The 27,829-nt window shown below is 42.0% G+C and overlaps 1 protein-coding gene across 3 annotated transcripts in view; it reads right to left on the reverse strand.

The window, feature by feature from the left end:
- SLC25A39 (solute carrier family 25 member 39) overlaps nucleotides 1-27,829 on the reverse strand; it is a 33,436-nt gene that overhangs the window by 1,920 nt on the left and 3,687 nt on the right. For 2 of the 3 annotated variants that reach the window (XM_044447153.1, XM_044447154.1), the window contains exons 2-11: nucleotides 20,670-20,775; nucleotides 19,084-19,143; nucleotides 17,427-17,471; nucleotides 13,718-13,827; nucleotides 11,005-11,072; nucleotides 10,171-10,295; nucleotides 9,033-9,206; nucleotides 8,280-8,389; nucleotides 2,997-3,078; nucleotides 496-576 (exon numbers count right to left, since the gene is read on the reverse strand). In XM_044447153.1, coding sequence (XP_044303088.1) covers nucleotides 496-576; nucleotides 2,997-3,078; nucleotides 8,280-8,389; nucleotides 9,033-9,206; nucleotides 10,171-10,295; nucleotides 11,005-11,072; nucleotides 13,718-13,827; nucleotides 17,427-17,471; nucleotides 19,084-19,143; nucleotides 20,670-20,763 — 949 coding nt within the window. In that variant the 5' untranslated portion in view covers nucleotides 20,764-20,775. The remainder of the gene's footprint in view (nucleotides 1-495; nucleotides 577-2,996; nucleotides 3,079-8,279; nucleotides 8,390-9,032; nucleotides 9,207-10,170; nucleotides 10,296-11,004; nucleotides 11,073-13,717; nucleotides 13,828-17,426; nucleotides 17,472-19,083; nucleotides 19,144-20,669; nucleotides 20,776-27,829) is intronic. The other variant, XM_044447155.1, reaches the window with a different exon arrangement.

The raw sequence follows: 27,829 nt of genomic DNA on the forward strand, positions 1-27,829 counted from the left end.
CTTAGCATTCCTGAGCATTGTCCAAATCTGGAGATCTATTTCATATCTACTCCAGCTTTGGAAAATCTGTGGCTTCCTGATGTGGCCACTGGAGCTCTGTCCACTTTCTCCCACTGTCCATCTAACCAGCCATCAGGGGAAACAGCTAGAAATAGATGGTTGGGTGCTGTAAAGTCTCCTTTCCATCCTTCCTTTAGGGAACCTGGCTTCAGTCTGCCATTTTCCCACCACTATTCCTGCATGGGAGTATTATGAGTAAGAAAAGGTTTGCGTGTGCATGTCCTGGCACAGAACGCTTTTGGTGCAACTCAAAGGGTTCTTCAGCAGCAATTCTCACCGACCCAAAAGGTTTGCTTACCTGTCCTCTGTGGATACATGGAGAGTTTATTGCTGAGGGATTTTAATTAAGGAAGTTCTGCTCTGATCCTCTAATTATTTCCTGCTCATATTCACAAAATACAAAGCAAGGCTCTAGGAAGGGACAAAGCAAATCACCTGCAAAGAGACCTCGGATGCCAGATTCTGCCCGAATCCTCTGCATAAGCAACCAGGTAGAGGATGATCTGGAAGTGCTAACTGAACATGGAGAGAAAGAGCCACACATTATTTAAAATATGTAAATAAATATTCTCTGTTCTTTCACTGGAAGCAAATTAACATTAAGAGCACACAATACAATTACAATTAAGAACTCTGTTTAGCCAAAATAATTTTAAAAGAGCACAATTAAGACAGATTGTAACTCCTCACCAGAACAATTATATGGAACTTGCATCTCTGCCCTGTGCCTGGCCCCTGGATCCCTCTGGGGTCAAGCTGTCTAGCTGTACTTCTAGTCAATTACCTTTATTATGCAAACTACAAACAAGCAAGCACAGTCTCAGACTACAGACACTTATCTTTCTAACACAGTCAAGAGAGACAAACGTTGAAACACTTAAGGCAGACTTTTTATAACACAATAAAAGCTTCTGTTGGATTCTGTAATCCAGAATCACTTTTCTGGATTACAGCACCATGAAAGAAAACGGTCAGAAAACCAACTCTGTCTATGTACTATAGCCAACCATTCTCAAGTTAAGAAGTCTACCAAGTACCTCCTTCAAGGCGAGTCTTTTCACAGGGTCACCTCCAAGACTAAATGTCTTTTTGAACACCACATGATTCTGTGTTGACCTTTCAGCTTCATCATAGGCTCACAGAATAGTAGAACTGGAAGGGGCCATGAAGGCCATTGGATCCGCCCCCCTGCTGGTGCAGGACACCAATTTACACCATCCCACTCAGATGGCTGTCCAGTTTTGTCTTGAATGTCTCTAGTGTAGTAGAGCCCACCACCTTTCTAGACAGCTGGTTCCACTGCAGTATTGCTCTTACAGTGAGGAAGCTTTTCATGATGTCTAGCCTGAATCTGGGTTGTCGCAACTTGAATTGATTATTCTGTGTCCTACAATGTGGCATCAGCAAGGAGAGATCTTGACCTTGAGGTACTTATAAAGGGCTATCATCTCCCCACTCAGTCTTCCTAAGGCTGAACATGCCCAGTTTCTCCTCATAGGGCAGTGTTTCTTACCCCTTGATCATTACTCTCCTCTGGACTCTAATTTTTTTGCATCTTTCTTAAATCCAGGTGAAGTCTGACTAGGAAGTATAGAGGAACCACTACTTCTTGTGATTTGTTAATAATACTTCCATTAATGCATCCCAAAATAGCATTTGCCCTTTTGGCAGCTGCATTGCATTGTTGGCTCATGTTTAGCCTATTGTCCATACTGCTCCCATACCCTGGCACTCAGAATCAGTTCCTGTATCCTCTTGGAGCTCATCTGCAAAAGTGTTGGGCCAAATCCCAAGAATTTCAGTTGACAAGACAAGGAAGCATACTGTGACTATGTCTCTGGGAAGCAGCTCCAAAGACTTGGCACTAACTACTGAAAATGCCCTGTTCCTTCCCCTAACAGTTTTCATCTTCCTCCTTTGACAAATGGAAAATGAGTCTGGGCAACTCCTAAGACTTGCAACAAGTAAGGAGGCCATGCTCCCAGAGATATACAGACCACAGCTGAAATTTCAAGATGCACTGTAAAGAAGAGACAAGCTGACCACCACTCAAGAATGGATAATAGTATTGCAAATATAATCATATGTAAGGTTGTCGGGTTTTTTAGAAGCGAGCCCCACTGGATTGATGGGATTGCAATGTAAGAGTTGACAGGAAGGGGCTTCCTGCTTTAGCAACATTCATGCCACAAATCAAACTGTGGTCAAATTCCCATGTCACACCTTCATATTTGTAGGTATATATTCACATGCAGGAACACTTGCTATGTTACAGGGGAGGGATTACTGCACAGAATATGTTTGCTCTAATAAGCAGATCAGGATGTTGGCCCTCTCCCAACATAAGTACTGGGTCTGCACACCTTCTTGTATGGAAGAGCCATTAACATTTGTTAGGAATTATCCACTAGTGGAAAAGGAAGAGTTCATGCCTGTTTGGGCATAAGTACTGGCTGTATTTATGAAAATGTTCGCATTTTTCTTTCACTGCCACTCACAAGTACAGAACAACAAGCAGCTCCTTAGCTTTTCTTAGGGCATGGAACTGCCAATCTGTTGTCCTCTGTCATCAGCCCACAAAAGGCTGCTTTTGTTTTTTTTCAAGTGAACAGCCAAAAAGCTTTATGTATATGCCCAGCCAATGATCCTTTTCAACTGTACTCAAGCACTTAGCTGGCAAAGGAAGACTGAGAAACAAGAGAGCTGGGCTGTCCTGGGCTCTGATAGGTTCTTACCCTCAAAGATCCAATGTGGTGCTGAACACTGTATAAGCTGAACCTGAGTTTGTCTAGGACCAGAACTGATCATCTTGTCAGCAAACAAGGGTTTCACTCTTTGCCTTGCTTTCCTCTTCTAAGGTTCATGTTTATATACTTAAACACGGAGCCCCTGTCCAGACAGTAGCCTTTTACCCCTAGTACCATCCTGCCTCTCACCTCCAAGTGTCTCCATGTCCCCCAGCTCGATCTGTCGCTTGGTTTTCACAACATCAAAGGGCAGGGTTAGGATAGCAGCCACCTGGTAGAAAAGAGGGACCAATATGTCAGTGACTACCAGCTGCAGAAGATGGTAACAACTGATTGCACAGGTCATCAGTATAACCATTTCCACCTGAGAACAGCACTGGAACTTACCATGAACGTTTCTTCTCATGGGCAAGAGGACTTGCCACAGGGGCAGAGTTTATATATGTTAAATAAGTGTTGTCCCTTGTTTGTGGAGCTCCCCCCCCCCCTCCAAGTTTAGGAACGTCATGCTGCTGATGCATAAATGGTTCAAAACCAGGTAACATCAACAGTAGCGGTTACAATGAGGGAGAGGGTTTGATAGAAGGTCATACCCAAGATCTGGGCCACTCCTCTCTGGTGACCTCTGAGTCAAATGGCCACCTCTATCCGTGGAAGGACATACTACATGCAGCTGGGTAACATCCAGCCACAGATGAGAAGAAACACTGATAATAAGTTCAGATGTACCTTTCTCCACTGATGGGGGAGGCCATCCGGAGTGGAGTATATGGCCACAATATAATAGTCCTGAGCAGGTTCTCCTGCCACTCCAACAGGCAACCTTCTGAAACACCCTTCTTTAGAAGCCTGCATCCAAACAAGGCAAGGTGCCCAAGTTGCAGTGTTTAACCAATGGATGAAAGGCAAGGGTACTGACCTAACACATCTTTTAGAGCATCATTTGTGTAAACCCTTGTAGAAGTCACTGCACTTCTAGCTGAGAACGACCTATGATCCTACAAGGTGCAGGTCCGGTTTAAGCACATTATAATGCGTGGCTGAGACACTGAGGACAAGAAGCCTGCTGTGCACTGAGCATAGAGTCTAAGGGCTCCCTTGGAAGGCAGGGAAATGACAAGAAAGAAAGATGCGTGTATCAGAACACAGAAGTTAAAAGTTGTCAGGGGCTTGGAAAAGAACCAATGCATTTCAGAAAGATATCTGGGATACATTTAAAATTCTACCATAGAGCATATTTTATGGTTGATAATACTAAAAAAAAAACCCTAAACACATATACATATGAAAATGCTACATGAATTAATGTTGCCCATCAAATCCACAATCTGTCACATTTATAAAACAAAACTATTAAAATAAATGGTATTAAAATTATTGTTGAATATAAACCTCAATTTCTGGCATGCAACTACAAGAAACACACCAAAATAGGTTAGAAAAGGTTCCTATTAGTAAGACAGTTCATAAAACAATTTCAAGATAAAACTAATACATCACAGCAAAACATTATTAATGGTCTAAAACACTCCTAAAATCTGCAGGCATGTTACAATGATTACTGCACTAAGATGCACCCATAATAGGCAGCATTTCTAAGGCATAGCCATTGAAAATTATGTTTACTTTAGATTATGTAAGATAACAAGTTCTAATTCATCGCCTTTGTTAAAATGCATTCACATGTTGAACATGTTCCCTTACATGAGATTATTTACATACAGAACTACAATGAATGTGATGTATTAGACTCCCTTGGCTGATAAAACAAACTATTCCATCAGTACCAAAACTTTATGGTCTTATTAGTCCATTCCTCTACAGAAACACTTTACTGTGTATTTTAATGTTTTTAAATTTTAATGATTTTTCTTCAGATATATGGAAAAGAATCCTTCCAATGTTTTTTCTTTCTTGAAATGTCTAAAAAGCATGGAGGGCTAACTTGGATTTTATAGTCCTAACATACTTAATAGGTAAAGGTAGTGGATTAGAAGTTGTGTTTAATAGAATCCAACATGAAAAAGCCTTTTTAATGGTTATATCATAGAAATGCTGCAAACTGTGGATGCATTTTAGTATAGACTTTTTTATAACATTTTAGGTGTGTTCACTGTTGCTATAAAGTGAATTATCATGAGGATGTCACTGCAAACAGCTATGGTGGAGCCAGCCAGCCGGCATTGTATACTGGCAATGCGGCTGATGTCATGGAGGCTCATCACCAAGAGAAAATGGGAATCCAGGAAGAGGGACTCATTATCTACTAGCAGTGAAGGGATGAATTAGTCATATGTTTCTGTTGATTTTTAATTAGGGTTTTGGCAGCACAACCCCTGTCAAACCAGACATAGACTCGGATGCAAATCCAAGTCCATAAAATTCTGAGCTTCCAATTTGATCCATGACCAAAAAATTGCTTTCAACAGCATGCATACTTTTGAGAAATGCACATGACAAAATTTGTACTTTTGGAAAATGTGCATAAATATACTTTAATCAATGGGAGAAGAATATATACATTTCAAAGATGTGCAGAACTGATGCACAGATCCTGAAACATATGTGCAGAAATAGGTTCTTGTGTGAACATGAAAAACAAAACTTGCAATCTGATATGCGCTTGAGTTGGAATGAATTTCAAGATGGAACTTGGAAAACTTCAATGAACATGACTTTTGCTGATTCACACATCCTTAGAGTGAACTGAGCCAGATGCCATGTCTGTCCCATTAGGAAGCAGGTCATCACTAATGACATCCTGTGTGTCTGTTTATTTTCTGCCCCACCTTTTGTTTCCAAAAACTGGCATCTAAGAGTTTCAAGAATGGATTCAAACAATAAAATACAATAAAAGAAATTACATGGAAAAGTATTATTGGAACAGCATCTAACTCAGCAGGACAGTGGATGGGAGGTGGACCCGGCTTCCCTTTGCAGGGAATTCCACAGCCTCAGAGCAGCCACTGGAAAGGCCTTCTCTCAGGTTGCCACCAAGTGCACCTCTGAAGGTAGTGGTCCCAAAAGACTCCCCCCCCCCCCAAGAAGATCCTAGGAACCAGGGCAAGCACATATGAGAGAAGATGGTCTTTCCCAAGCCATGGGGTATTGAGGTCAGCCCTTTGAATTTGAAAGAAACCTGTAGCCAGCATAATCATGGTAACAAGGGTGGCCTGTGCTCCCTTGAACTGGTTCCATCAATAGTCTAGCTAAAGCATTCTGGACCAGCCAAAGTTTCTAAACAAGTTTCTGATGGCAGTCCCATGTAGAGCACATGATAGTAATCCAAATGGGATGAAACTAAGCCATGCATGACCGCAGCCAGATCAGATATCTCTTGGACCAAACCTAGTTTGGCCACTTGCCTGAGTGCCCAGGAAAATGATGGCATTTAACTAAGATGCCTTCTTGGTCAGCCAAAACCCACTTCTACCACCATCAAAACTGATGCAAAAGCAACAGAATGTACCTGCTTCCCCACTCTGTAGCTGCACTGGCCATTGTTTTAGAAGAGTCTCAGAGGCAAAGCCATCCCTAAGAATGCTTGAGCCCTTCAACACCACTTTTGCTACTACTGGCTTCTTTTTTGAGCTGACAGAGGACTGGAACTGGCACAGAGTTTGTTTGATTTGCATAAGCTCTGTCTCTGGAGTGGATAGATGCAACAACCTTGTTCACAGACACCCAATCCTTGGACGAAACAATCTAGAAACAGAAATAGCTGCACAGGATGCAAGTGAACACACTTCCTACCACCTGCCTGCTACTTCTTGCTTTCGAAACAACCCAGAAATGTTCTGTTCTTTGGCTGCTGCTGTTGTTGTGATATGCTCAGGTGGTCCATCTCAGATGGTTTTTACATTATGAATTTCTTGTAAGGGCACAAGATGATGTGCCTTCCCTCTGCTCTCTTGCTACCCACCTGTCTCCTGTGCCTACTGTAGCAGGAAGGACTCCGGTTCTATCCTCTTTAAGGCTACAGTTGAGTTTTGGACTTTGACTCTCTTGGAAGATTGGGTGGCAGACCCCATTCAGGGAGCCTGGGCTAGCTATTCCCCTTCAATCTAATTAACTCACAGGGTGACTGCATGAATTAAATGGGGTAGAAGAGACAGTGGGAGAACCAGGTAACCTGCCTTCAGCTCTTTGGAGGAAGGCTGAGAAAACAATGTAATAAATGAAGTACATGATGTTGATGCCTTTATAGTTGAAAGGAAAATACCACATGTCTGCATTACCATATTTCCTAGAAATTTTACGTCGCCTGATCTCAGCTAAAGGCTAGACACAATACTTTAAGATGGAAGCAGTTCACACACTTGCCTGGGGAACATCAAGTGATGGAAAATTATCAAGGAAGGACACCTCAAATGGTGAAACACATGGGCGTGTGAATCAGCTCTAAGAGTCAATCTTGGTCTAACAAAGCCTTACTGAGTTATGTGGGAATGCTAAGAAGACATGATTTCACCCCGTAATTATGCAATGTCAGATAAATGAGCCTGCAGAGGTTATGCCATATTATTGAGAGAGTAACCCTGTGTCTGCACTGTAATACCTCAAACTGCAGCAGGAGACTCAGGTGAACAAATACTCTTCCCATCAATCTATGTTTCCATCTATCCATCACCCGCTATGTTATGTCTGAATACTGTTATATCAGGACCTTCATCGTTGTGAGAGTGCACACATGAGTGTGTGTGTGTGTGTGTGTGTGTGAGAGAGAGAGAGAGAGAGAGAGCGAGCGCGCGAGCGCGCACAAGCAAAGTAGAGAAGAGGGTGAACAGACAAGGATGCTCTCATCTTGAGCTAAACATGACTTAAGCTACCGAGAGTTTCAATTCACTGTTTGTTGATGACAACTTGGCATTGTTTAACCCTAAACAACCTAGACTGTCAGGCTCACAAATCACAGCAACAAACCAGGAACAATCCAGCAACCCATGGTAAAAAGATAATGAGTTGTTTCTGAGTGCATGTGGGTTAGCAGGAGCCACCATGCTTGTTTGTGTGCACTCAAACAACAAATGGGTTCTTGGATTGTGTGAACAAGTCTCAAACTCACTTTTAGAAACTTCTTTCACTGAGAGAGAAAGAAAAAAGCAGCTTCTGTTAAATTAAAAATTGCAAAAGACAAAGTTAGCAGTTGTTAAAAAGGCACTATGTGTATGATTACATTTTGCCATGCTAATGGGCTTTTGCAAAAGCTGCACACACAGAAGTTATCCATTCACTCAGGAAGCCTAAGCCAAGAAGCACAGTATTTCTTAATCAGCGTTCACTTATGCTGACCAATGTTAGGTAAAGTAAGATGACTGCAGTCTTCCTGGTTGCAAAACCTAGACTGATTAGGAAGGCTCTCTGGGTCACAGTTAAGAAAACACTCTCCTACAGGCACATTTGATTTGCATCCCTCTATTAGGTAATCGTTCTAGGTTATTTCTGAAAGAGTTTTAAAACTCTGGCACTCACCATGCCAGAAATGGCACCAGCTGCAAAGCTGACCATGAACGTGGCCTCATCAAGATGGAATCGGTTGCAAAAATGTTCCTTCACCAGTTCATAGTTATACCAGTACAGAGCTGTGGGGAAACAAGAGGAAGAGAAAGATCAGAAAGGGTAGGGAGAATTACACGCATCAGAAGCTCACTGTCTTTATTTTTGGTGAAGGAAGTAAGGATGCGAATTTACTAAGCTACCAGCTCTCCTACCCAGGATCATTATGGATTCACCTTTTTCAACAGTTCTTATATACTCAAACCACTCAGTACTGAGGAAGGGGAACACATTTAATTGCCTAGAAAGGAGGGACATGGATTCCTGAGGCCCAGTCCATCTGCACACAAACCTGAAGGATGTGACCTTCCAAACAGGCATGGTGGGACTGAGCTATAGTGTTCAACCTCCCTGCAATATTAGGAAACCCATCAGGGACAGATGCTCATTCAGTCCCTTCTGAAATTGTCCTACAGCCTCCACAAATAAAGTGTAATACTGATACCCTGCTTTCCATATGAATTAAGACACTGTGCCCAATGGTCACTTACAAAAGCTTCACTGCCAGTTGAAGCAAGCAGTCACCCTCTCATTCTTTTGGTATTTTAAAACTGGCATATCCCTTGCTTTAAAACAAAGTGGGAAGTTCTTTTCACCTCTGAAATTAATTCCAATCCTCTTAAGTCCTCCCTATTGCTACTAACTCCCTTCCTCTTGCTGCATCCATACCTGAGAAAGGAACGTCCCGCAACATTGTGGGCCCCAAACCTCTCCAGAGTGACAGCCAACCATCCTGGGCCACAGCAGACTGGATGCAGACACTCAGCTCACGGTAGCTCAGTGGGCGGGATTGCATCTTTGTTCGGATGAGTTCCAATGGGCTGATCACAGTTACTGCGCCCACTAGGAAAGAGAATTCAAATATATATGAGAGGCCAAGCCACAGTTTATTAAAGCTGCCCTTTTGGCCCAGAGTCCCAACTGGATTCAAGCACAAATATGTCACACGCCAACTCTTGATACCTGACCTCTGCTTGTGCAAAGGCTAGTATTTCAACATACTTTAGCATTTATGTAGTACAGTTCACATTTCATAAAATATCACAGAATTGAAAGGGACCTATAAGGCCATCAAGTCCAACTGCCTGCTCAATGCAGGACTCCCAAGTTACAGCATCATTGAAAAATAGCTGTCCAACTGTCTCTTAACTGCTTCCAATATGGGAAAGACCATGACCTGCCTAGGTAATTGTTCCATTACCGTACTGCTCTAACAGTCAGAAAGCCTTCCCTGATGTCCAGGTGGAATCTGGATTCCTGTTGCTTGAGCCTATTATTCCATGTCCTGCACTCTAGAATGACTGAAGAGAGATCATGACCCTCCTCTGTGTGACAGCCTTTCAAATATTTGAAAAGTGCTATCATATCTCCCCTCAAGTATTCTCTTCTCCAGGCTAAACATACCTAGTTCTTTCACTTGGTCCTCATAGGGCTTTGTTTCTGGTCCCTTGATCATTTTTGCTGCCCTCTTCTGAACCTTTTCAAGTTTGTCTGTGTCTTTCAAACTGTGAAGCCCAGAACTGAACACAGTACCCAAGATGGGGCCAAACTAGCACCAAATAGAGGGGAACCAGTGCGTCACATGACTTTAAAGCTGTAATTCTATTAATAATCCCCAAATAACATTTGCTTTTTTTTTCAACCAACTCACATTGGCATCTAGCCATAAGCCTATCAATCATTTGTGTTCCCCCTTCACAATTTTACATGATTAGTACAGTAAATATAACTACCTCCTAATGCAATTATTGAACACACAAAGAAAGCTCCTGCAAGTATGCAAGTACAGGAGGAAAGTAAGACTTACGTCTAGCCAAACCTCCAGCCACTAGTGGGATGTAGCGTCCTTGGCTGTCCATCTTAGCATACAAGAAACCACGTAGCTGATCATAAGTAGTAAAGTAAATCATAGTGGCAGGAACAGCCATAACTCTGTCAAAAAGTTGTGAAGATTAAGCAGGATGCTTCCAGAAAGCACACTGTACATGTACACGTAGAACTTCATTCACTTTGGTAATTGTAAATTCAACTGTGAACTGTAATGTGTAAATTCTACACACCACCCATAAGCCTATCAAGAATTCTGCTCACACACAGATGCAAAACTTCTTTAAGGCAAAAACTGCCACTATTCACTGAGAACTGGGGAGAAATGGCACAAAGGGACTGGAGGCCCCTTTAAAAATGCAGGTTTCTTAATAAAACTTAGCAAAATGTTCCCACATCTTTCAGTGGGTCACTCTGTAACTATGAAGGTTAGAAGTGTTTCCTTTTCAAAACTCCAGGATGGAAATATCATTGGGATTTAGTGTTCTAACAAATTTTAAAACTGTGCAGCCACTTGAAATGAACTTTTGCACCACCACCCTTCAAACTGGGTCATGGGATGTGCTCTAATGACATGGATAAAGCATTGAGTATGACCTCTATGCACTATTTCTTTCTTGAAGCTGGATGCACATGTTTATTGGGAGAAGGTAGAATTCAGAGATAGTGCAGACTAAGTTTGGATAAACATCTGGTGGAGAATTAGCATGACAATGAATAATACTTTAAGAGTGCTTCTCAAACAACATCAATACTGTATTTGGGAGAGATTGGGATTTTATTTAAAGTGTATATCAATTGTGTTCAGACTCACAGTGTAGGTGGCAGGCCACTCCATAAGGACCGGATCCCCTCATGACGTATTATCTTCACAAAAGCATCCTAGAACAAATAAGAGGAAAAGAAGAATAGTTTAGTTAGTAATTAGATTTAAGTATTAGATTTATACTTAGGAATTATGCTTAGGATATGCTTAGTTCTTTTTAAGAAAAGGTGATTTACATCATTTGTCTCCTCCTACTCTCAACCTTATCCCCACAAAAACACCCCCATGAGCTAGGCTGGTCTGAGTGCGTGTGACTGGCCCAAAATCACCCAGTTGGCTCCGTGCTCGAGTGGGGGCTAAAACCCAGATCACCTGAGTCCCAGGCCCGTGCTCTTAAGCACTACACACACAAACAGTTAGGGAGAGTTGAGTTAGAAGGAAGAAAACTGTAAAATGTGCTTAGGAGCACAGTGAGTCCTTTTCCCTTGTCCACTCCAACTGAACTGAAGCTATTAAATCACCATATTTTCTGAACTAAGCTCAGCCTTGTATTTACCAACTGGCTTGTTAGCCATGGGTGACTAGGAATTCCATGAAGGACATCCCTCCCCCAGCAATCCACTTCAAGTATGAGCTGACTGCAGAAAAAGGGAAGCCAATTACCTAGCCCTGTCCCTTGTCAAGCTGCCTGTTTGATATGAAACCATTGTTTACTCACCTAGTAAGTGTCTAGAAATGTGTATTGTTATGTATTTCCCTCCTCTGTGGCCATGTGGAAATTCAGGCTGTTAGCTTCTTAGCATACAAGTAAAAAATCGCAGGCTACTAACTTTTGAGGGTCCAGTGTATTATAATAGTTAGAGTGTAGGACTGGGATCTGAGAGATCCAAGTTGTAGTTGACCACTTGGCCGCAAAGCTCACTGGGTAGTCATTGACTTTCATCTACCTCACCTGAGTGTTGATGGGATAAGACTGAGAGGAGGAGGACAATGTAAGTCACCTTGAGTTCCTTGAAGGAAAAAAGGGTGGGATATCAATATAATAACTTAACTAAAACATAATTAAATTTGTGGATTTATTTACAAGGCTATATAAGTTCAATGGCTTTTCATAGGCTAACCATAAAGCTGAACAACATGTCAGGCAGAAATGTTGTGATGAATTCTAGGTGGCTTTAGGATGGGGGAAAGTGGAGAGAAGCAGCAGCAGGAATGAACATACTTGACACTTTTTCTGCTTGCCGCATCTCCCTAGCAATACTCAAAATGCATGGCTACATGGACAAACCTGTATTTGGAAACCAGAAGGAAAAAAATGGCTTGGCAATCACCCTGTGCACTTTACAGTTTTAAACCTCTCATTACCTCTTTTAGAAGCTGGTGTGTGTGTGTGTGTGTGTGTGTGTGTGTGTGTGTGCACGCGTGTGTGTGTGTGTGTGTGGGTGGGGAGGGGGGGAGGGAGGGAGGGAGGGGAAGATGACCCATGAAGGGTTTGTTTCTTGCATTTGTTCTACTCTCAAAAAGAAAAGGCAAACACTAGGAAGGTTCGCCCTCCTGTGCAATGAACACAGAAACCATGTTGGTTCACACCAACAATCCATCTGATTACTTTGTTTAGAAAGTGACCAAAGTGGCCACAGGAAACCCACAAGCAGGACACAAATCAGTAATACTCTCCCATTCATGTAACCCAGCAAGCAGTATCCATAGGCATCCTTCCTTTAGACTAATAGCCAATGACAGTCTTATCCTCCATGAATTTATCTAATCTCTTTTAAAGCCATCCCAGCTAGCGGCTATCACTACACCTTGTAACAAATTCTACAGTTTCTAACTATGTGCTGTGTAAAGTAGTACTTCCTTTTAACTGTCCTGAATCTCACAGCAATCAGCTTCGTGGGATTACCCTGACTGAGAAAGAGATGCCTTCTTCTCTACTTTTATCAAACACAGCAATTCCGTCTTAACACAGCAGCTACAGGTCAATAAGCTTTTGTCTGTCAGGTATGGGTAGGGTGGGATGGATGAAATAGGAAGGTGTTAGAAATCTATGGCTGCAGGCAGGACTGCTTGGCATGGCTGTAGGACAACACAGAAGCTGCCCATTGACCGCCATTTATTAAGAGATCCAGGTCAGAACATTGGTTCAGTCTGTTTCCAGAAGAAGCCCAGAGTACCCCATTCTTCTTGCTGTCCATCTGCACTTCCCTTCTGAATGTCCCATGTGGTTGTCAGCTGAGTGCAAAGATCAGCACCATGCCTCACATGTGCTGGAAGCTCTATCGGCTAACCAAACAGAGGACTGGGACTGCCAACTTATATAAAGGTGATTTGAGATCAGTTAGTAACAGAGGCCAAAGAGGACGGATGGAATTAAGGGCATGAACCTCTGAAATCCTTTCACACTAGCATGTAGATGCCACTGGGGAAAAGGAAGATATGCCCCCTCCAAGAAAGTAGTTTCATCTAAGTAAGTAGTTAGGCCCTAAGGGACACCAAAGTATCAACTACTAAATCTCAGATCAACTTCAGTTTCTGGCACCCTTAAAAGGAATCATCTGGAGATCCATAGAAGAACACAGCCTCCATTTCTTAATAAGGGAAGATGGTATGCTATCAATGGTCTTAGCACATTTCCACCCCTGGGCACATACTAATTTACACAACCAACTCAAGCCAGAAGCACTTAGGGGATTGTGAAAGTACATAAATCTCCTAGCTGGCAGACCACTCATCAGCCCTTTCTCATACAGGACCTTACCATGGTCCCTGTGAAGTGAGTAGGGGTCTTATACCAGGCTGTGCAGCTGTTTCCATTCTGACACACATATAGGTGGTCCATGAGGCCATTGCAGTAAAGGAAGCATTTCCCTGTTGAAGATGGAGACACAAAAAGGAATGGTACTCAGGGCAGGAATTAAGTTATGCCATCAGATGTTCTTACTTGATCATTCATTCACCATTTGGAGTTGCCTGCTCCACATTCAAATACATGTGCTCACGAATCCCATACACATTTCGTCTCCCCAAATATAAGGCTGCATGAATCCCAGCCACCCCAGTGGTAGCCACACAAACACAACATGGAGTATGAAGAGCAGAATTTGTAACCTTGGGAATCTAAGAGACCATCTTCTTGGTTTTTACCTGTCATGACTGCACAAATAAGGCTGCACACATGCAGCCATCACCTTGTGCTCTCTGAAAAGCCAGGAAGCCGGACAAGGTTGAAACTGATGTCCGATAGTGCCTTTGCACCATGCACAGCCCCTTTTCGGTACACAGCAGGCACTGACTCCATTATTCCAGAGTTCAAGTCAAGATCAGCCATATCTGCTGCATGGTCTGAAGCATATCACTTTCTCAAGGCCGTTTGCAATATGAGCAATGAAACCACCTTCATTAACCAAAAGCTTATCACCAGCCTACATAGCCTTCCACTTTTATCAGTGGTCAAGAAAGCCATCAAGAAAAACTCAGAGCAAAAAGACAAAACCATGAGTCTAGAAAGTGTCCAGTAAATTACAGAAAAATAAAGCTCTGCTTGTATGTTTATTCCAAATTGGAAAATGTCTTGTTTCCCAAATGCTTTTTCAATTTCCCCTTCCCCTGATAGATAGGCAGTCTGTCCACGCAGGCCTAGATTACCTATAATCTGATGGTGCTCTGAGGTAGGTAGGCTTATGCCTACAGTTTATGTTGAGCCAAAGAAAGTGGTATAACCAAGATGGAAGAATTCGGGGTCCCACCCCAGCCCAAGCAAAGAAATGACAGAGCAGAAACAGACACTCACTTGGAGATGCCAGTCTGTCAGGAGCTGCTAGGCATTAGTTTCAGCCCATTAAGCACAGACTGAAAGAGCGAGGGCATGGTCCATTCATGCTCCTGCACTGATGGAAACGTAAGATCTTGACATCCTTGAATCCAGTTGAAATCTCTCCTTGGCTTTTGGGAACAGTCATATTATTACCAACAAACTTTCCCTCAAAAATATTCTGGTGAGACATTCAAGCAAGATAATGAGAATGGTAGCTATCATTCTTCAACGCCCCCCTCCCCGCATATCTAGACATCAGAGGGATTTTTGTGGTTCTATGCTTAATCTTTGTGGCTATGGCCATTAATAAATTAGGGAGGGTAAGTCTATTTTAACTCCATTTGTGCTGATAGCCACAACATCCCTGCAGTGCTGAATTTGCACCCTGACTGTGTGCTGCATAATAAATCTATTGTCCTTCTCCAGGCACTGAAGTTAGATGTTCTCTTAATCATAGCAGATGTGATAACCACAAGAACATGCTACAGAACAAGATCCAAGAGATTGTTTTCAGGTAGAGCAGCATCCATAGAAGTTGATCCACTCTGTATAGAGTATGTTTGGTAGCATGCACCAAAAACCTGCTCCACAAAAGATATCATCACAGTTGCTTGCCCCAACAGACAACTATTCACTTTTGTTAGGACAAAGGTTAGATCGGACTCAGACAAGGTCCAAGAAAATCATAGAACAAAGAAAGGAAGAGAACAAGAAATGCACCAGGCACACAAATGATGGTTGAGAAACTCTGTGGTTGAAAAGAGAAGATGAGAATAGCCTTCTGTCTAACCACACCAGATCTAGTGCTGAGTATATTCTGTGCTATCGAATATTCAAAGTAGCATCCAGACATGCTCAGCTTTTGTTCAAAAGAGAAGAAGAGGACAGTTGCAGAGAAACTGTTTTTCTATTCTGTTCTCTCTCTCATCCCCTCTGTTGGCACAAAAAGACAAGAAGCGAAAAGAGATTAAAATCCGAAGACTTCAGATCATGGAACAAGAATGACTAATGCAAAATCAAACCTATCTGAAGATATTTTGGTAAGTATAATCCAAAAAAATCAAATTTGGGCAGGAAAAATTAAATGCAGAATATACACTGCCCCAATTAAATGCATCTTAAAGTAAGGGAAACTCAAAATATGAAGAAGCTGCAAATCTCCCACATGGAAGAGACAGAAGACAGGATATTGTTCTTTGTAAGATGCTATCATGCTAGAACCAGGCAGCATATCTCTTACTGAAGCCCACAGGTAAACAGTGATGGACTTCAGACATTAAAGAGACAAATTAACCCTTTAATAAATGATTAAAGGCTGAAAGCTGATGCAGCCGGGTTTTAATATGGTAAAGCCCTTCCCCCAATGTGTTGCTTTTCAATATGCATGTCCTTTTTACACAGGGAATATTCAAAGATGTAAATCCTCGCCTGCAATGTCTGCATGTTTCCAACAGTTCACACTGTCCAAAGCAACACTGACAATTAGGAAGTTGATCTGGACTTGCACCAGCATATTGGATGGGACACCCATCAGATGTTGTGATGCTAAGGAACAGGTCCAAGACAAAAGATGTACCCCATCCCATATGTTTAAACAAACTTAGACAACCTTGTAACACTTGGGAAGAAGGAAATGCTTTAGTAAGATGAAACATAGGAAAATATTGAGCAGTGGTGAGGACATGGCAGTATTAAGTATGTTCCACTATGTGCTTCCCACCCCTGGCTACCCATTCTCTCTCTGGGTTATTGGCGACACCTTATAATTATCAACTGCCACTACCAGAACCATCAGAGGGAGTGGGGGCAGCAACAGCAGCAGTAGCATCCAGGTACCCTCTGCTGAGCCTAGATATAGCCCCAGGACCACCCCTCCAGGCCTCTACTAACCAATGGTCATTACTGAGGTTGTCAGAAGAGGACGTAGCCCTTCTACTGAGCACAAATCCAGTTCTACAACCTGCTGAGTTGCTACACGCTGAACTTTGTAACTAGCACTTTGTAGAACTTTGTAACTGCTTCCTCATAATCCCATTTGTTTTGCTTATTTTAGTTTTTAGTCTGTGAACAGGGACTGTCTTATTTTATTGGTATGTAAATGGCTTCAGGAGCCTTTCTGGCTGAAGAACAGAGTAAAAGCAGCTTAAAGAAATGAATCTGGTATCCTGATACAGCCAAGATAAGATGGACTACCACAACTATACACAGGCAATTCTATTTTTCTGGGCAGGGAACTCATAACACTGACTCTTCAGAAAAGCATCGTCTATGAACATTTTGTGGTAATTCTGTAAGAAAGGACAGCATTATCCCCATACTGGAGATGGTGGACTGAGGCTAACAGAGAATAGTTTGCCAAAGGCCACTTAGTAAGTTTGCAGCAAAAGTGCAATTCAAATCAGGAAATCCTTGATTTTGTAGCTCAGTATTAGCCAATAAGCTGTATGATAGCCTTTCACAGGCAGATGAATACCAAATGCCTCAGTGAAGGAGGAAATGAACATTTTCTTCCACAGCACTGAGCAGGAATGTGAAGAAGAAAGAAAGAATGCCCAGCACTCTCCTTAGGGAGTGTGAGTAGTCAGTGGATCAGAGCTGCATCAACAGAGAGCTGATTGTGCAGCTTAGATGAGAAAGCACCTGAAATACTCACATTTAGGCTGGTGAATGCTCCAGGGTATAGTCTGTATTGACAACACTGAAAAAGACAACATGTACATACTCAATGATAGGTGGGGTGAAGGAAGGGAAACAGCTGGGGAGATGTGAGAACCTCCAGCTGGGTCAGGGCTGCCTAAAAACGCAAAGCAGATGGTGGTTTTGCCCATGCATCTAGATAATTTGATTTCTTTTACAAACTCATTGTTAAGATGCTATGACCTATGGCAATGAGCTTGAAAAATGCATGGCCTGAACCTGGAGCAATCTCAGAAGCAGAAAACCTAAGCAAGACTTTCAAATGATGAGGGTCACTGCTCTTAGGTCAGACACTAAGAACCGCAATAGATGAAAGGTTTAATAGCAGTAGGGAGGCTTATGCATTTTTGTCCAGTCCTATTAACAAATAGGCATAAGCCAGTTAGGGACTACACAGAGAAACACAAGGTGCCACCTCTATAAATCTGCTCAATACAACACACTACCAATAAAGCTCCAGTCCAACCCGCAGTCATTCACGATTATGCCCCACTGGTGTACTTCATGAGCAGGAACAGCCGTTAATGCAGCCCATCTCAGGGGGTTCCACTTCAGAAGCGATATGGGTGAACTGCAAGCCAGCTCCACCACATAAAAAACTCCCAGGGGTGGAAATGTTACAAGAACCCCTAATATTTAAACCTGAAGTTTTCTTATTAGGCATTGTACCTGAGGATGTTGGTAATCAAACAACGTATTTGATTTTACATGTAACTACTGCAGTGAGGATTGCATTTGCCCAACATTGGAAGAGTGAAGAACCATCTACCGACAAACTGATTTTAAAAAAGATCTCGGACTGTGCTGAAATGGACAGATTGACTTTGTCTTTGAAGGAGAAAGAAGATACAGACTTCTATCAAACTTGGAATTCCTTGTATTATTGGCTAGAGAAACGGGACTATACATAGATTTAAATGTGTTTATGGATTACCATAAAAAGTTTGGGGGGCTGACCCAGTAGGTCTGATGTTTTTCATGATTCAGGATTTAAATTTTTTTGTGTTAGTTTTGTTATTTAGTAGAAAATAACAATAAAACTTATTAAAAAAAACTCCCAGGGGGTGGAAGATGAGCACAGCAGGGAGACAGGGTTATTTTTACATGCACTGATCTTTTCTGAGTGGGAAATCAAGAGCAAGTGTTTTGTCACACAGTGCACAGATGAATTATGGAGCCTGCTACCATAAGATGCAGTGATGGTCAGCAACTTGGATGGCTTTAAAAGGCAATTTACTGGAGGATAAAGCATCAATGGCTACTGATTATAATAGCTGTGCACCACCTCCAGCGTCAGAGCAGCATGCCTGTATGCACAAGCTGCTATGGAACATGCAGGGGGATGCTGCTATGCTTGGGCATCTGGTCTGCCACTATGGGAACAGAAAGCTGGACTCAGCAGGCCCTTGGTTTGACCTAGCACTGCTATTTCTGTGACTTGGGAAAGCCTTTCTACATATATAGTTCCCCATCTGTATTCTGAAGTGATTCAAACTGAAGAGGGCTGCATGAAGTGCTTTTCTTGAAGTTTTTGAATCCGAGGAAATGTTTTTAAGCCACCAACATCCATGCTTCTCCACTGGCTTTTGGTACGCAAAAGAGAAATTACTTACCTTTAGAGAATGGTGTTTTCTGAGCTTGCAGTCGGATCTTTACCACATCTAAAGGTGTAACTGAAAATATAACATGGAAGCACTTCGTTATGTGACACTTCAGCAACGCAGCCTTATGTGGGAGTTTTGAGATGTGGGGCAACTTTTGAAAATATCTCAATAGGCACTGTCTGAATGAGGCACATGACAGGATGGCAGAGGGAAAGGATAGCACTGTGTCGCTTGAATTCTTTGAGAGCTCATTTCATGCTGGAGCCTGGCAAATGAATACAGGTGCAGCAACGCGGCTCCCTCCCAAGTCAACTCCCTCAAGAAGGATAGAAGCAGTAAGCTGCTTGAATTCAATGGGCTTAATTCATCCACACTGCAGAGAACAAGGAGTATATTTGGAGTGCAGGGGGAGTATATTTTAGTGCAAACTTCTGGCTAAATGCAGAGGAAACAGGTTAAGTAAAATGTGAGCTAAATCTCCCTTTCGGGTCCCCAATACAGATCTCAAGCCAGTTGTAGGAGGGCAAAAGCCACCTCCATGCACATTTTCAAATGACAGGTATAGACCACAGTGGACATTCTCCAACTGTGTGTGCAAAACACTAGTGCATTCCAAGGGCACTTTTAGACAGGGAATTGCTAGCACTAACAAAGAAAAGACATTGTGAAACTATTCCATCTCTTCCTTAACAGCTTTTTTCTAGTAGGCAAAAAAATGGAAGCAGCAGTGAGAAAAAAGAGAACAGTTAGAAAAGGAAGACATTGCTTAGACCCCCTGCAATTCCATAAGGCAGGGTAGTTGCACAAAAAGTTATATCTGGAAGCATCCTGAGAGAATTACTAGAGTTAAATAAATTTAAGAAACAGTTGAAGGCTTCATGATCCTAAAGAACATCATGCAGAGATAAAGCAGGCACAGTCACAAACTCTAGTCTTGCTTCTTTCCAATCAGCCTCCCAGAGAGAACATCTGAAAGTAATCCTGCTGCAGCTTTGCATTAAGTGTGGCTGTATTGGAGGTGATAAATCCAATCAAGAGAACAAGAGATGCAACAAAATACCAGACCTCAGAAGACACTATCCACTGCAGCTCTGTATCCATGAACTGCCCATGCTTCCCAGTCAGAAGTAAGTAGTGCCAAACCAGTGATTCATATAGAAAATATTGAGATTAGGCTCCTCTGAGAACAGGTAATGCTTGTGTACTTTAAAAAGTAAAGCTTTTGTGTAAATGAGTGAATCTTCAATTTCAATTCTTAATTTTAATTAAGAAATTGTGTCTCAAAGGTTGAGAAGCATCAGATTAAGGACTGGTTCACATATATACTACCACTTGACCAGATAACAGAAGAAGTCTAAAACACTTCCAGTAAGAAGTAGTGTGCCAGAAGCAGGATGAAATGTCTATCTGTTGTATTAGATCTATAACTCTTCTGCATACTAGTCACTAACTGAGGCTACAGAAATCTAGTAATGAACATCAAGTGTAAACTGAACCTAAACTACCTGATCTATTGTGATGGGACACAAGAGAAGTAGTGCAAACTTAAGTACATTCAGACCAGAATAAACTGCAAAACACTTCTGAATAGTTACCAAAAAGAGAGGTGAACAGGGCTCCAGTTCCAGATGCCAGCATTTGCTGCAGGGGAGTGATGCCACCTGGACTCACAGATGAATTCTCAGCCATCGTGTTGCTCACCTGTATGAAACAGTTATAGTTACTTGCATAGTTCGTTAGTTCGTTAGTTATATATATAAAGTTATAGTTACTTGCAGTTATTTATTTATTTATAAAATGTGTATGCCGTCCAATTACTTATGTCTCTGGATGGCTTACAGAATAAATAAATTGACGACCCACTCTGGCTGCAAGTTAATAAAATACAATAATAAAATTCAATATTAAAACATATTAAAATATTGATTAAATAAAAAGATCTTAACCTGGCGCCGAAAAACATATAATGACGGCGCCAGGCAGACCTCTCTGGGGAGCGCATTCCATAGTCGCAGTGCCACCACAGAGAAGGCCCTCCTCCGGGTACTCTGTCTCCTAACATCTTTCACAGAGGGTTCTCGGAGGAGGGCTTCTGTTGCCGATCTCAGGGGGTGGGAGGGCAAATAGGGAAAAAGGCGTTCCTTTAGGTATCCTGGTCCCAAGCCGTTTAGGGCTTTATAGGTAATAACCTGCACCTTGATTTGAGCCCAGACTTTGATGGGAAGCCAATGGAGCTGATAGAGGACTGGGATTATATGAGAAGAATGTCCAGTCCCCGACAGCATCCTGGCAGCTCTGTTTTGCACCATCTGAAGTATCCGGACTGTCTTCAAGGGCAGCCCCACGTAAAGCGAGTTACTGATTCCAAGGCTGCAATTTCCAAAATAAAATGTCAGTGCTGCCTGCTTGCCCTACTAGCATCTCACTACACAGATAGAATCTCAATGTGATGCATGCCAGGACCATTTTTTCATTTCAGCACAGCCCAGTCAGACCATGGATGATTGCACATGAGGCTTCTGCTACAAAATCTTTAGGATATCTTACTACAATCATGATTAACAAGTGAAAAGGCAAACAAAATGTGGGAAGACAATTCAACAAGTTGCCTTAGCGGGCCAGAAAAATGTTATAACATCCTGTTTTTCAGAAATCTTACAACATTTGATGGGAAACCAATTTGCAAGCATTATACGACTTACAATTTTAAAAAAACAGACCAGAAATGTCTGTCAGTTTTATATTATTTATTTTGTAGAATCTGACACAATGCTATGCATTTATTCATAAGAGACTGGCAGTAAGGTCAGTGGGATTTAGACCACAGGAATGCAGCTTGTAAGATAAGTTTGTTATTGTTTAATGACAAGCTGCAGCACTTACCATGTTCAGAGCATGTTTCTTCCCTTTTCTCTCTCTCTCATAGATCATGGTGAGAAGATTCTAGCTACAAGTCCTTTATTGAATTAGACTGGCTTTGTAATAGGGAGTGAGTAATCTGATGGTTAGCATGTAATATCCATTAACTTAATGATCGCATTGCCAGAAGCTGATTCCAAACTGAATTCCCTTTCTCCTTTCCTCTCCTCCCACAGGGAAGTCCCCACAGCTTGTAGACCAGTCCAGACTGTGGACTGCTGGATGTTACTTGCTTGTTCTGCTCATTTGATTTGATGATGAACCACTGGGCTGATAAATTCACATCCCTTCCCCTCTGACTGTTCCTCTTCTATAGTGTGTCCAGCTGGGCCAGAGGTGGTCTGGTTCTCACCAGCTGTTAATGAACTCTGAAATCCCAAAGTTCATTAACCTTGGCTTTTCAGCTAAACATTTGATATGCCCTCTTCGACTTCAGGTTTAGAGTATGAAATCTTTAGTTTGAAATGCTGCATTTTGGGGGAGGCAGACTTATTCCCTACACATAGGTGCCATCTAGAATATTCAAGCCATTGGCCTCTCATCTCATCTGATTCCAAGGACCTTCAGTCTTGCAAGACTTACAGAACTCATGGAGGGCTGGTTTACATGATCAAATAGCCTACTTAAGCCATAGTGGCTTATGATGTGTGCTGGCAGCCGTTTTCAATATTCAAGTACAATCACAGCTTGTCATGTCAACTGAACCCAGGGTCTGTGGGGTATACAAGGGTTGTGCAAGCCTTGTTCTTTGAAAAATGACCTTTGTTCTATCATGAACCTGAATGTGGTTTCAAATTTTAGAAGCCGCAGGCAACCACTTACATTAAGGGAGGTTGAATACACTGGCACATTCCTCATTGTACAAATTCCCAGACAGCAACCCCACCTAACTGGTAATCTTTCATATCCAGTCCTAGCTGACAACTATTATCTGCACAGCTACAGAAAGGGGAGAGGTCTCCCTTCTGTACAAGCTGTTTATACTATCAGTCCTTCAGAAGCTGGGAGAATGATGCTTGCTCAGCCGTGATAAGCAGATGCCTCCAAGCTACTTGAAGAAAGGATGGGATAATAATAAAATACCACCAATCTGTTTTGCTTTGCATGAAATTGTTCAAATTACAGTTGCAGAATAAAGCAATATTTGATTCCTTCTCTCCAACTCCAAACTGGGCATTTTTATTTGTGATGGAGCAACTGAATTACATTAGAATTGTGAAATCACAGCAGCAGAAGCAATTCATAGCTGAATTTCACAAAGTAGATAACCAGACATGCTTAACACAGAAGTTCTATATTGTGGATGCTGGGGCTCTTGCACAGGTGCAGCCCCCACTTCTTAAATGCTCTAAAAACTTAGAAGCAGACCAGTGTGGCACAGGGAACTGTGCTGGGTTTTGGAAATTAGAGATCCAAATTCAGCCTCCCAAATTCAGTTATGAACCTCTATTTAGGCCTGGCGTTCATATAAATTTCTTATGCTGTAAAGTCTCTTAAACCTTTGCTCTGTACTTTTTCTCAGTTCCTGCAATGTCATTGCTTCCACAGTACTTTACAATGTGTGCTGGCAGGGGAAGCGGCAGCACTGCATTATAGTTCTTATCTCGTTTTCCTCATAATGACTCTGTGAAATAGTTTGTGCAAGGTTTGCAAATACTTCTGCAGCAGCTTGTTCCACCCCTCTTTCTATGTGCTCTTCATTTGTCCTACTCTCTCCCTCTTATAGTCTGCATTTAACCACCACCCTTACCACTTCCTCCAGACTATTCCAGCTGATGGGATAACCCTGTGCTCCTCTGCCTCCAGCCCTCTGCTTCTGCCTCCACCCCCACTGTCACTTATGCACAGGTGGGCACACAATTTGGGAAGAGGCATACGTGGCTGCCACTTCATGCCAATCCCTTTCTCTGCTAGGACAAAAAACACTGCAGTCACAGGGGTAGCTCTCTATATCCTCATCTTACAGAACACCCTCCCTGCTTCCCCCCAAAAATGACTATCAGCCACACCACTGATTCCTTGCTAACACATGGGCATGCATCAGAGCCCCACAACATTAGAGAGAATGTAAGTGGGTGCAATTTTGCTGCTTATCCAGGTGCACTTGCTTGCCATTGGCAAATGTCAAGGTGCTATCATTCTTTTTTTTGGGGGGGGGCATGGTGCTGCATATCTCCCCCCCCCAAAAAATAAATGAGCAGAAATTCCCCAAGTTCTTTCATGTATCAGGAAATCTCCGGTTTCCAACCTACTGTTCGTTCCTGCCAGATTCTGCTAGCATGAGTTCAATCTCTTTTCTTATGTAAGCAGGTCAAAACCTAATTGAAAGAGGCTCAATTCCATATGGTCAACTAGGGGAAAATGCAAACCACACCTTGGCCTACCTAGAGATGTCTATATGCATCACAAATGCCCAGATATACAAATGGAATTTGCACAAATACACTGCATAATCTAGATTAACAAACACATTAAAGTTAATTGGTACAACACAAATTCTATGTGCATGCATGCGTGTGACAGAGAGAGAGAGTAGTTTGGCAAGATGCACAGCCCTCTTGCTTTTCAGAAGAAAATCTACTGAGAATTGCTCTGATGGAAAAAATGACAAAACCAACCCAATGGGACAGGGAAACAACAAAGCAATGCTGAAGATGTTTATGCTACTTGGATGTTTTATAGATACAAACTTGAAACCATCAACAACTCATAATCATCTGTAAAAAGACATACTGAGCTGAAAGAAATATAGTATCATGATAGGACAGAGGTTTTTGAATGATATGAAATTCATTCTTTATAACAACAAGCTACCATCTGATCAAATACTGGATTGCCAAATATCTTACTATGCACATACTTTTATAATTTAGAATGAATAAAATTTATATTTTAAAATATACTCAGTTTTCACTGGAATGTTAAACCTCTGCCCAAGTTGTATCACTTCAGATTGCTGGCATGACAATAACTTGACTGAACATGCTTCCATTAAAAAAAGTCCTACAAAAAAAGGAAACTAGATGCCAAGTGTTTAGCCTTCTACCCAACTTTGAGTTTTCTATGTGCAGAAAATTTTTTTAAATGGAGCAGCAGTCAATCAACTGATTCCCTTAATTGTGGTAAAGGTAAAGGTTTCCCCTTGACGTTATGTCCAGTCATGCCTGACTCTAGGGGGTGGTGCTCATCTCCCTTTCCTGGCCGAGGGAGCCAGTGTTTGTCCATAGACAGTCTCCATGGTCGTGTGGCCGGCAAGACTAAACACCGAAGTGCACAGAACGCTGTTACCTGCCCACCGAAGTGGTACCTTTTCATCTACTTGCATTTGCATGCTTTCGAACTGCAAGGTTGGCAGGAGCTGGGACGGAGCAACGGGAACTCACTCCGTTGTGCAGATTCGAACTGGCAACCTTTCAATCAACCAGCACAGATTAAACCACTGCGCCACCTGCACTATTTGTGGTAGTACAATGCAAAAACTGGGTTATCACCTCTTTGTTCAGGCATGGGATTGGGTATCATAGAAAATCCAATTTCTAATTAAGGGCAGCCTGTATTGGGAATACGCTTGGAATCAACTTGGAAGAGGAAAAATGGCCCTTATACTCCTAGGTTATCTGATTACTTGATCATTCTAACAGTTAAAAACAAGGTTTAAAAAGTAAACATCTCAGAGAGCAATCTCATGGTCAGTGGGAGAGCATCCCAGAGACCACAGAAACTCTTGGAAGAATGCTTTGACAGTCAGAGACAGTGCTGTGACCTTGGAAGGGGTGTCAGAGATCCAGCTCTCCTTTCTGACCCCTTGCAGGCTGGTGCAGAGCTGCCCTCTGAGGCCTGAAAATGGACCTTGAAGGAGAAAATGCAGCACTCTGACGAGCAGGGAACAGAGCAGATCTGAGAGACCAGAACAGGAGTTATCCTGAGCTTCCTCTCGTCTCCTTGCCCTCTAAAGAAATCTATTCAAGGAGGACTGGTAGGAAAAAAGTCATCTTCACTGCTCCTCATGCTTGGCTGTCTGTAGCTTGGCAGGACATAGCTGTATCAGAAGTTTCCAATTCCACAGCTTCTAAGCAGCAATGGCACAATGAACAGGATTGTGCGTATATAAGGACCCAGTGCAGTGTTGCACGAGTCAGGAGGTGCGAAGACTGCAATTCAAATCTCAGTGCAGTCATAAGAAATTATGGGAAGGCAACATCCTCTGTAGCATGGGTGTGTGATAATGTCATAAACATGAATGTCGTAAGGAGAAAGAGTGAAAACTGTGAGCACTTATGAAGAAATGCTAAAGCTAAGTGTTATACAAATTGTTGGAACCAGCCTCCCTTTTCATATCTCTAGTTTTCCAGCTCAAATTAATTGTTCTTGTCGAATAATCAATGTACAGGGGGGATTATACTCTAAATATCTCATATGCATAATAACAATAAGCAATGATCAGGCATCTTGAGCCTAAATAGGTTCCTGAGCAGAGGTTTAATCAAAGCATGGTGGTCAGCAGCAGGATGAGCAGACATAGTTTTAATCCTGTTGTCTATATACATCTGTACTTATTTTTACTTATGTGGCTACAGAGAGAAGATAGATATTTACAAAAACAAAACAAAACCCCATCTTACAGTCCTACAAAAGCTCCATGTGCAACTAATTAACTGAACAACTGAGATTTGGCATTATCCATGAGTGGCAACTCCCAAGGTGAAAGAGGGTTTCTTGTGGTTGCCTGCTATTATTTCTTCCTTTGGACAGTCTGCAAGTCACAACAGTATGTGCCACTTCCAGGGGTTTGCACAAGCAACCTAGCATTCACAAGTTATTAATGTGATGTCCAACCTGGACAGTCTGGGTTCTTTATGCACTAAACAACCATGATTGTCTGGGTTCAGATATCTTACCAACAACCTTCAAAGCTAATGCAAACTGTTCATGTGCAGCACACATCCCCAGAAACTGTAGTTAAGGCATTATTTATTGCCATGATATGTGAACCAGATCACTGCTGTATTTTAGTTATATTATTAATGGATTTGTTTTCTGTTGCATTTAATTTTATATTTTGTATTTTAGGTTGTTTAGCACATTGAATGTCAGCTTTGGTAGAAATGTGATTTATCAATCAATAAATAAAGCATTCACTAATTCGACCATGTGACACCAGGCATCCAAGTCTCAGAGTGTAAGGAAATTCCTAGAGAGCAGGAAAAAGAATCAGACCATGACACATGATCAACTGTACTGCTATTCTCCATTAATGATTTACCATCCTTATCATTCAGCTTCACAGTTAAGCAGCCAAGCTAAACTTCCCTATTACAGATTGGGAACTAAGTCTAAAACCACAAGGTATCCATTAGGTGAACTGCTTCCTTATGTGTCAGGGAGATTGGCAGCAGAAGCAAACTGCACAGTTGGCCTTATACAGGAAGGAGTGACACTGACAGCTGCCAGGTAGAAAAGAGGAGAAACAGGCTGGCCTACAACTAGGAACTACACCTCCCATCAACCCAGCCAATCAGACCAATGGGCATGTTGGATTATGGGAACTGTTGTCCAATTTATAGAACAGGCAGCCAGGTTGGAGAAGGCTGGTTAACATCATCTTTATAATGAACTCCTTCCTCCATCCAATCTAGTGTCAGGTGATGGTCTCACAAAATCTGTGAATCTCTTTTTTCATATGGTGAGCTAAATACAATAAAAGTGAATTTACAGAGGTGCCCACTAAGGTTAGGTCTAAGCAAAGATTTGAAATGAGGTCCAAACCCAACATTTTAATCTGCTCTACCACACCATTCTACATACTTTCTGACATTCCTCTACATTTTTATTCAGT

This window comes from Varanus komodoensis, unplaced genomic scaffold (assembly GCF_004798865.1).
Source record: "Varanus komodoensis strain SLA01 unplaced genomic scaffold, ASM479886v1 scaffold50, whole genome shotgun sequence".
Classification (NCBI taxonomy): Eukaryota; Metazoa; Chordata; class Lepidosauria; order Squamata; family Varanidae; genus Varanus; species Varanus komodoensis.